At 37.8% G+C, this 11,134-nt stretch overlaps 1 protein-coding gene across 1 annotated transcript; it reads left to right on the top strand.

Annotated features, from left to right (window-relative positions):
• The first annotated feature begins 2,523 nt into the window (after nucleotides 1–2,523).
• On the top strand, nucleotides 2,524–9,982 carry RpL32 (Ribosomal protein L32). The gene is made up of 4 exons (XM_076173992.1): nucleotides 2,524–2,588; nucleotides 9,235–9,330; nucleotides 9,491–9,643; nucleotides 9,807–9,982. The coding sequence occupies exons 2-4, from the start codon at nucleotides 9,238–9,240 to the stop codon at nucleotides 9,963–9,965; spliced, it is 405 nt and encodes a 134-aa protein (XP_076030107.1). The 5' UTR covers nucleotides 2,524–2,588; nucleotides 9,235–9,237; the 3' UTR covers nucleotides 9,966–9,982.
• The last annotated feature ends 1,152 nt before the right edge of the window (nucleotides 9,983–11,134 follow it).

The raw sequence follows: 11,134 nt of genomic DNA on the forward strand, positions 1-11,134 counted from the left end.
AAACCATTTATTATTATTATTATTATCATTATTATATAACCTCTTAGCATCCATTCCCAGATGTCTATTCCTCATTACACTTTTTAATCCACCAAGGCATTTACTCGCTTCTCACAATCTACATTCTACCTCCACCCCCACTCCTCCCTTTCCTGTCACATTCGCACCCAAGTATCTGAAACTATCCACTTCCTCCAGTTTCTCACCCTTAATGCTCACTTCCAGCCTACTGTCACTCTCTCCCTTTGTACATCTCATCACCTTACTTTTGCCCACATTTATCTTCAGTTTCCTTCTTTCACACACCTTCTCAAACTCCGTCACTAACTTCCTCAATCCCTCTGATCCTGCTACAAGTGCAGTGTCGTCAGCAAACAACAGCTGGCTCACCTCCCACTTTTCTCCATTTTCTTTAATCATCTCCAACCCCTGACCCACTACCCTTGCATTCACCTCTCGCACCACCCCATCCATGTAAAGATTGAACAGCCAGGGCAACATAACACACCCCTGACGAAGTCCCACCTTCACCTCAAACCATTCACTCTCTCCATTTCTAATCCTAACGCAAGCTCTACTACTCTCATAAAAACTCTTGACTGCTCTTAACAGTTTTCCTCCTATCCCGTATATCTGCAGTACCTCCTACAGTGCCTTCCTGTCTACCCTGTTGTAAGCCTTTTCCAGATCCATAAAAGCCCAAAAACATCCTTACCTTTTCCTATAGTTTTCTCACATATCTGTCTTACCACAAAAATCTGATCTACACATTCCCTACCTGTCGTAAAACCACACTGTTCCTCACCAATTACTCCCTCTGTTCCTCTCCTAATCCTCTCAATCAAGACCCTCCCATAAGCCTTCCCAACTACACTCAACAAGCTGATCCCTCTGTAACTACTACACTCACACTTGTCCCCCCTTCCTTTGTAAAGCGGAACTATACAGGCACTCCTCCAGTCCTCTGGCACTCTACCCTCTCTTAAACAAACATTGAATAACCTCACCAGCCAGTCCACCATAATTGTACCTCCTTTCTTCAGACATTCTGCATGGTATCCATCCAACCCAGGTGCCTTACCTGTTCTCATCATCTTAGTCTTAGTTAAAAAATGTTTATTGTTAAGTGACATGATGAGAGAGCGCAAGTGCGGAATGGGATAGTTGTCACTTACAGTTACATTATTTGGACTTCGGTAATCACCACAAGGTCTCCAGGAATGTGGTTCTTCCTTTGGAACCAAATGAAGTGAAGCCGCCCAAGGTGGACTGGAATGTCGAATAATACCTGCATAAGCAAAAATTGGAATTCGTCCTTAGCAGCCTTGATCTTCTCACTTGTTAATGGTTTCACCTTAAATGAAACTGGAGGGGAATCACCCGTATCTATACGATGACGTATAGATAAACACTGTAACTCCTGTTACATTGGCCAAACTGGTAAAGAATTACACTTAAAGATGAATCAACATAGATATAACATAAGGACAGGCCAAATGTCTAGTGGGGTTTTTGTCCTTGTAAGAGAGACAAACGTCATAGCACTGACTGGGACAATGTTAAAAAAATTGTTGTTTGTAATTATGTTTTAAAAAGGAACATCATTGAATCCAGTTTTATAAAAAGCAGTTTTGATAACATAAATTTGAGTTTAGGTTTATCTAAACTAGATAATTCTATCATCAATATGATCATAAAATAGTACCATGACTCTTAATTGTGCCAGATATCCCTGTGGACTTTTCGGCCACATGGTTATCTGTTTTTGTTATTGCTGTTTTATTGTTTATTATTACTATTATCATCTCCTTTTCTGCATGAGGGGACCGAGGGGGGGGTCGCCGAATTTATGAAGCGGCCTTGCTGTGGATGTGCTGTGTCTTGCGACACTGCTTCTGACCCAGGGCAGTGGACAGGATGCAGGGATGACCCGTCATCCAGGAGGTGCCTAGATTGGAGGAGGGTGGAGTGGAGTGGAATATATGGGGAATGAAATGGGTGGGAGTGATTTCTGTGCCTTTTTATTTTTGGCTACCCCCTATGTACGGGGGAAAAAGCCTTTGGTATATGTATGTATGTATTATCTTTATGTATTCACCTTTGTCTTTGGATCACGTGTTGGACTCGTGATCTATTCATGTGTGTGTATTTATATTTCTGAAGGTTTTATGTGGCTGTTACCTTCCCCAATTTTCTTATATCTGTATGAATAGTGTGTTCTATTTCTCTTTCTTGTATTCCGAAAATGTAATAAACGAAAACGTTTAGTATTCCGAACTTTAATTTCCCTGTGGTTTCTGCATGAATACATATATATATATGTATATATATATATATATATATATATATATTCACATATATATATATATATATATATTCATATATATATATATATATTCATATATGTATATGTATATATATATTATCATCACTGTTATTGTTATTATTTTTTAATCATCCTCATCTTTATTTCATATTTCCGAACGCAGTCTCGAAGAATTTTAAACTACCCGCTTTCTCCCTGTGTGATCGTAGATGGCAGCACTAGCTTCCCTTCACGTCTCTTCTTCACCAGCGTGGTTACAGAGGTAAGGAGAAGTGAAGTTAGTCTGTATAATTTTCAATATTTTCGTGTAAAGTTGCTATTCTAAGTAGTACAGTTGTGTTGGTATTAGATGGTGAAAACGACATTAGTATATAACAGTTATTTACATATGAGGAACGTATATTTCAGGAGAAATAAATATACGTGTATAGATGTGTTTACACAGGCTTACATGCGGTGAACAGATAAAAAGACAAATGTTTAGCACAACAAAAATTTAAATAATTTAAACTTTGATGATGTATTAAGCAATGTGTAGTTAGTTTTGGTGTTGAAATGCCCAATTCGTTTGGTGAATGATATTTTTCGTGCTTGGACGTACATACTTTTTGTGGTACAAAGTATCGATAGACACTGTGACTGTCTAACAGTGGCATGTGCTTTCCTTTATTTTGTGTGTAAAGTTTGTATTGTGTATTGAATGTTAAATCTGAACAGGTACGATAATCTACTCTTAGAATTAACTTACGGAGATTAGGCAACTAACAGTCGTGAATCTCACCTGAAAGTGAATACTTTATACTTACTTGGTCTGTTTACATAATTATAATATATTGTAACTTTAATAATAATCGAAGTATATATTAAATACAGAATACAGTACATAGTAAATGAGGGAGTTCCTATGTTAACATTTAGATTGAAATTCTGGTATTTTAGTTGTGCACACCTATGGCTATGTGATATAGCAATAGAAAATTAAATATTAATTTTGTAAATTATATTACACGAATGTAATATGCAATTTTCTTGGCGGAAATAAATAACAAGAAACCTTACTACAAGCAAATTACTAATGCACAAAGCTGCTAGGATACAGGCCAGATGCCATGTTGTCCGTTACAATTATCGGGCCATCAGCATCTGTGACGACAACAATTTGGATGATATTTAGAATTTGAGGTACTGAATTCCTAAATATAGATTAGGTTACATAGGTTAGGTTGGAATAGACAAGTTTATCCTTTCAATTCATTGACCTCTGCATCTATCAAAACAAACGGCATATAATTCAACTGCTGCAACCTCATACATTAAATCTGTTTTAGCAACTTTTTTTTATTGATAATTTGATTTCTGCCAAGAAAACCACCTGTTACATTGATGTATTATAATATGCAAAATTAATAACTTATTGCGTAGGTAGCTAGGTCAACATGAAAATGGAATTCCTGATATTTGAGCTGAAGTAGTTCTCATGGAATGCAGAAAGTCGCTATGAGTACAATGCAATTTGAATTATCCATCTAGCTGTCCTAGTTCTCAAGATATTGCATTTTGAAGGGAATTAAATTGGGCCTATTTTGTCCCAGGAAATCGGTCCGAAACGTGCGGTCTGACTAATTGCTGATCAAACGTTAAACAATGACGGTTTTTACTAACAGGCACAATTTTATATAAAAATTTAGCATATGGATGCATTATTTGACCTATTCTCTTTGAAGATGTGTGATTTCCATGTAATTTGATCAAAGAATTTTTTTTACCCTCTGCAAAATTACCCACCACAGCTACGAATATTGTCAAATTACATGAAAATCACACATTTTAAATAAAATAGTTGAAATAATTCAACTATATGCAATCTATTACACTAATAATACAATAAAAAACTTAATAGTGTAGTTTGATCCATACCACCAGTGATCATAGATAGCGGGCAGGACGAATCATAGCTGTGGTCCGTGATATTACGGAGGATAAAAACGTAACTTCTTTGATCAAATTACATGAAAATCACACATTTTAAAGAAAATAGTTCAAATAATTCAACTATAAGTCTATTACACTAATAACATAATAGTAAGAAACTTAATAGAGTGAAGTTTGATCCATACCACCAGTGATCATAGATAAGATGGCGGGATGGACGTTGACGTTATCCGATAATCCGACCCGATAGATAGAAAAAAACAACTAATTAATACCACCGATTTCTCAGCTCTACCATAACTCGCTGCCTTTATTGTGGTATTAGAATAATCCGCGAGACTAGTAGTTTTCGTTCATTTTGGTCAGTTATCAATACACTGAATTTATTTAGCTCATTTTTTACGCTGAAACATAAACCAATTTTCGATTTACTGCTGAATGCAAGCCGCCATGTTTATCTTATGTTTTTATGTAACTGATGATGTAATTGTTTGAAATTTACTATGATCGTAGTAAATACACTCTCATAACATTTGTATGAATGAAATTTCCGGCGGTATGTAAATTTGGCCGTTTGCATGGCGTGCGCATAAAGTGACGCACTATTGTGCTCGTCATCGACGGTGGTGCCTCTGGTGGTGTTTGACCTACCTAGCATAGGTGTGCACTTATAAAAATTTACTAAAACTCTGAAAGGATTTGCTTATGCCTCCAGGTCAAGGCTTGTAATTAAGATCAAGCAGTGGGCAACACATCTGATTCCATGTGGTAATGGTTACTTACCTAGGATACTTGGGAGAATTTTGCACCAAGTCTTAGGATACTTGGGAGAATTTTGCCTGTTATTGGCACAGCTGAGGTGGGCCTTCACTGGTTCCAGGGTCATCTGCCCTCCATATGATTTCAGGGAGGGTGTTGTGTGGTAGTTTGAGTATCCTGGTATTGTGCTCAGCCCCTTGTCAAGTCTTCTTTTGAAGCTTAGGGAGGTGCCTGTGTGGTCTCAAATCTCTCAAGGGAGACTGCTAGAAATAAGAGTACCATTGTGTGAAGGAATAGTGCACCAGTGTGTATACCTTGTGCCCTGGATGATGTTTACATAGTACAATCTTCCTCTTCGTGAGTGGGGGTTTTCTTGTAGTCCCACATTTGGTACTCTCCTCTCAAGGATCTTCCTCATGTATATGGCAGTGTATCTCTCCTCTGAGGAGAATATAGCTTCAAGTAGCAAGTTTTTCCCAGTAGTTCATGTGCTGAATTACCTGAATCCTGCTGGTGAAGGTTCTCTGGATGGCATCAAGGGTAGTGATGTGGAACAGTGGATGGCATGGGGGGACCACAGTTGGTAGTAGTATTCCAGCTTGAGTTTTCCACAGGGTTACAATGCATTTACCTTCCCTGGCCTTGTAATGGAAATTCTTAAGACCTGGCCACTTGTCTGTCTTGCAGCAGCTGTGATCTTGTGGTGCCTGAAGGATGCATATCTGCAAATGCTGCCTTCTTGGTTAAGTTAGGAGCTGTAAGGACAACATCAGTTTAATGTTATGTATCCCTTGTGTGCTGCTATAATTTTACCAAATTGTGACTTCGACATATTCACTTTCGGAAGCATTTAGCCCTGCTGTGTAGATACTGTCTTGCAGCAGTTCTTCTGTGGGAGCAATAAGATCTCGTTTACTTAATTGAATTACTTGATTTGGTTTGGTGGTTTTATCATCCCACCATGCCAACACGTAGTGTCCACCTCAAGTTTTCCTCATCCTTCACTAAAGAGTTTTTTGTCTGTCTAGACGTCGATGGGGTGCCTTCCAGTTTGGCAAGGAATTTAACCAGCTGGTGTTTGAAAGAGTTGACTGAACAACCATTTTTATCTTGTACCTCTCTTTGGGTGCAGTTGAAGAGTGGAAGCTCTCAATCTGAAGTTGTTCTACTGTAGTGATCCAGCTCTGCCACACTGAACAGTGTTGACAATGCATCTTCTGCCTCAGTGTGCAGACACCTGTGACATCATGGGGTTTGTCAGATTTGGCACATTTTCCCGTAGGAATATAATGGTGTACCTATTCCATCTTCTCTCCAAAGAGGGATTTGGGTATTTTAGCCATTCTGAGTAACTGATCTTTTAAGTGATATATATATATATATATATATATATATATATATATATGCTAATAAGAACACGGGTACGTGTGTTCACTTATGCAAAGTAGACCACTTGGAAAAAGAAACTAACGAAGCAGAGCGCTTTCGTATATTACATCTTCAGTGCAACAAGTGAAGATGTAATATACGAAAGCGCTCTGCTTCGTTAGTTTCTTTTTCCAAGTGGTCATCATACATATATATATATATATATATATATATATTATTATTATTTTTTTTTTTTTTCTTTTCTTTTCTTTTCTTTACTTGGATTGTAAGATTAAAGGGTGGGTTTGCAGGGTTTGACTAATTACCCCACCGGACCCCATCGGACCGCACCGGACCTTTATCCAAGCTTATACCTACCCCACCGGAGGTTGAGATTGATCGTAGGTTATCATGGAATGTGTATTTTGACAGTTTGCACATGACTTGTATTTGTAACACCACTTGACGTTGCATGCCGAGAGGTTCGAGAGAGTTTGTATGGGACCGCACCGGAGGCTTATTTTATTGTACTTCTACCTGAATAAAATGTACATCAATGTTTTATACGGAACAATAAACATTTATCTGATTCTGATAGTACCAATACCAATTATTCGTATACGGGCGAATAATAATAGCATCTCCATGATAATAGTGAGGTTGAGATTTCAAACTTATCACGTATCCGTATCCTTATACGGATATTTAACATTAGAATTCAGTGTACTTGTTCACGTGACCTTGTACATTATACGTAGTATTCGTTTTCGTTTACGTAGTGAAATCTCAACCTCTCTAATCATTGTTCTTGGACAACCGTATACTGACGGTGGAATAACAATAAAAATATGCACTTCGATCGTATATGGGCGAATAATCACTTCGTTTTATTTTTATTTGAATTTATTCGGTAAATCATCCTCCATCGCACTTTCATCTCTGAACGTCACTTAACCATTGATTTAATTGGGCCGGTCAGTTAACAGTGACTTTTATCTCAGTTAATATTCAATAAACGGTGCCATATTGCCACTTTCACTGACTTTTACCTCAGAACGTCACTTGCTTGAACTTCATTCAGTCAATTGGTCAATTAACAGCCTGTGACATTGCCCCTTTTACCCCAGAACGTCCTCACTTGAATTTTATTCAGTTAACTGGTCCGGTGGGGTAGGTATGAGCCAAATTTTATACCACTGGTCAAACTGTGAAAATACACATTCCATTTGACCAACGATCAATCTCCACCTCCGGTGGGGTAGGTTTTAGCTTGTGTAAAGGTCCGATGGAGTCCGGTGGGGTAATTAGTCATACCGGGTTTGCAGTGGAGAATTAAGGAGGGTTGGAGGGAAATTATGCAGGGATTGTTATTGTAACCATTCTTATTTATATATACCAACAGGCTTCTTCCAGGTCTTGTCACTTGAAGAAATATTATGTCTGAGTTAGCTAGTGTAGGCTAATGATGAGGTGTTTGGTATCTTCTATGTGATGGTTGCATCTGGCGCAGTTTTAGTAGCTAGGCCTATTCTGTGCTTACACTGTCCTAATACCAGATGACATGGATACATGCACAATAAAATGCTGAAGTGTTTAATTTCTTTGTTTTATTGCTTAATAACCAACACTACAGGTGTTGCATTTTAATACTGGTACTAAATCAGTTAAATTAAAGTTTATTATGCTGGTTTCAGGCCACATTGCTGTTGTGTAGATCCATGGAGACGAAATAAATTTGATACAAAGTTGCTTACCTTAAAGAATACCTTGTGCAGTCGGTGGTTTGACAGTTTTGGTAATTCAAAGTGATGGTGATACTGTTTCTTCTGTTGAGGTCTTTGGTCAGGTAACATTGTGATATGGTTATATAAGGATGGGATGATTAGTTGTATTTTCAGTTTCCTGAGTCCGTGTCTTGGTCATACATATTGCTAAATGATAGTTGTTTGTGGAATAATGCCATAAAAAAGGGTGATGATTGTACTTGTGTTTTGTACAGTAGTGGCATCCTGTTTAAGTGGAAGTACTCACAGGTTTTTGTTATTAACAATTAAACAAGAAAGAAAATATTGTTGGTCCAGATCTCTTGCAGAGACCCATGGCCCCCAGGTAACTGGCAACAGCCATTATACATACCCATAGGTAACTTCAGGAAGAAATACTGTGCTGTTGGTGAGGGATATTGCGTGGTAGTGCAGGACAGTGCTAATTGTGACTGTTCCAAACGTGGCCAGTTTGATTCCATTGCCATACCTATTCTGTGCTGGTATTGTATAAGAGAAGGATGGTATCTTGAACATTAGTGTGCTTATATAGTTCTTTCTTGGAAAGCAAATTGGCACAAAGTTTTGGATTTTCAAAATTGAAGCTGTGATGAAAAGCAGGTATGCCAACACTGATTTTGACTACGGAATATTGTACATAACAGAAGTGGAATGATCATGAGAGGAAGATGGAGAATGAAATAGATGGGTGAAGGCTTACAATGATGTATATAATGTCCATTGAGCAGTTAAGAGAATGCAAATGAACTGAATGAAGTGTTTTTATCTAGAGCAAGTGAAGAAAGTGGGGAGGGGGGCACCATAATATGGAGTGGGGGTACTAACTGTGGTTACTCTGGGTGAAAGACAAGTATAAAAGGTGTAACTTTGTATTTTAAAATGCGTGTATTGTGATGCATTATTGTATATGAGGCAGCTAATGTGTGCACAAATACTTACTCGTATTAAAGAGGTTGTAGTATACAGGAAGGGAGCAATGTTTGCAAGGTTGTCTGAATATTTACATAGGTTGCTTTTGCTTTTGTTCCAGTGGAAGAATTAATAATTTCATAATTTTTTCAACAGACAATGGCAATCAGGCCCCTGAAAAAAGCAAAGATCCTCAAGAAGAGGACCAAGAAATTCATTCGCCACCAGAGTGATCGCTATGTTAAACTCAAGGTAAGGTTTTACTTTAAAGAAATTGAAATTGAAAATGTACTAATAACCTTGTAAAATATATAAATTGTTGAACGCTCAACAGGTTAGTGCATTAATTTATGGATAACTGAAAAAATGTGCAACTAATTTGTTAACATTTACTTCTCTTCAAACATAACAGCCCAACTGGAGAAAGCCTAAGGGTATTGATAACCGTGTTAGGCGTCGCTTCAAGGGTCAGTACCTAATGCCCTCCATTGGCTATGGGTCTGCAACCAAGACGAAACACATGCTTCCTAACGGCTTCAGGAAGGTTCTTATCAATAATGTTAGGGTATGTATCATTTCACAGCCATTGTATTTAACAAACTAAATGATGAAAATTTTGGCTAGAGTACTGAAATACTTGTTGACCTTTGTTCAGCCTGATCACATATATACCTATTTTATAGTAACCATGTGAAATTGTGTTTTTCATTTGAGTACTTTTGTTGTAGGAGTTGGAGGTCCTCATGATGCAAAACCGAAGTTACTGTGCTGAGATCGCTCATGGTGTGTCTTCACGGAAACGAAAGGACATTGTTGAAAGGGCCAACCAGCTTTCAATCAGGCTAACCAATGGTGCCGCAAGACTGCGTACTGAGGAGGCCGATTAATAAATGAGGATCAGAAATTATTGTTTTACTAACCATGTCAAATTATAGATTTCTGGAGTATATTTCAGTGGGTGCAGATATTTGGGTGGTCTCTGTGCAACCTGTTAAATGTTCCCAACATTGAATGCCAGTATTATTTGCTTTTGCACCAGTTTGAGGGACTAGTTATTTTTCAGTATGTTATTGGTGTCATGCTGTTTTCAACGGATAATGGGGGGGGGGTTCCTAAAGTATCAAGAAATTCATTCGCAATCAGTGATCCCCATGTTGAACAGTACATACTGATGGGCCTTTCTCCCATGAGGGGTGGCTAATTGAAAACAGCCCCCCCTATATACATCCCAATTTCAAAGTCTATTTGATCCTCCTTCAGCACCTATAGTCAAATGGGCATCCATGTCCTTTGCCACATCTTTTGACAGCTGGACACATCAGCTGTAGCTGGCTTACCTTTAGTACATGGCGATGACCCCCTTATTGATTGAAGTTATGCAGAGGACGTCCCCTCTAATAGTGTCATTTCTTAGTCTCAACTACTCAATTTGCAAGCAATTAGGTAAGGTACAATGTATGTATGTTTTTTTTTTTGTTTTTTTTTTTTTTTTTTTTTTTTTTTTTTTTTTTTTTTTTTGTTTTTTTTTTTGTTTTTTTTTTTGTAGAATATTGAAATATTGTGTACTAGTAACCAAGGTTAGGTAGAATTTTTATTAACTGTGATGACATGATCACTCCCTACCCCTATCCCATCCCTTGTATATAAGCAATTTTTTCTATACACACCCAACAGGGGAAAGGTGGATGCTGCTTCATGTACCAGTACCTGATGCCCTTGGTTATGGATCTACCTTGAAAATTAAATGTATACTTCCCAATGGAATCTGGGCAAATTTCATCTTGTTAGGGTACATATCTTTCACTTCATTGTATTGCACATGGACAGAATGATGAAAATTTGGCTAGAGTACTGAAATACTTGTTGACCTTTGTTCAGCCTGACCACATATATATCTATTTTATAGAAACCATGTAAAATTGTTTTTCATTTGAGTACTTTTGTTGTAGGAGTTGGAGGTCCTCATGATGCAAAACCGAAGTTACTGTGCAGAGATCACTCATGGTGTGTCTTCACGGAAACGAAAGGGCCAACCAGCTTTCAATCAGGCTAACCA

The sequence above is a fragment of the Oratosquilla oratoria genome, chromosome 35, assembly GCF_046742065.1.
Source record: "Oratosquilla oratoria isolate Oo_2021 chromosome 35, ASM4674206v1, whole genome shotgun sequence".
Lineage (NCBI taxonomy): Eukaryota > Metazoa > Arthropoda > Malacostraca > Stomatopoda > Squillidae > Oratosquilla > Oratosquilla oratoria.

Excerpts from the sequence above, each read along its gene's own strand:
- RpL32 (XM_076173992.1), top strand. The coding sequence starts at position 9,238 with ATGGCAATCAGGCCCCTGAAAAAAGCAAAGATCCTCAAGAAGAGGACC. Across the intron at positions 9,331-9,490 it reads ATCGCTATGTTAAACTCAAG|CCCAACTGGAGAAAGCCTAA; the intron begins GTAAGGTTTTAC and ends CAAACATAACAG. Across the intron at positions 9,644-9,806 it reads TTCTTATCAATAATGTTAGG|GAGTTGGAGGTCCTCATGAT; the intron begins GTATGTATCATT and ends CTTTTGTTGTAG.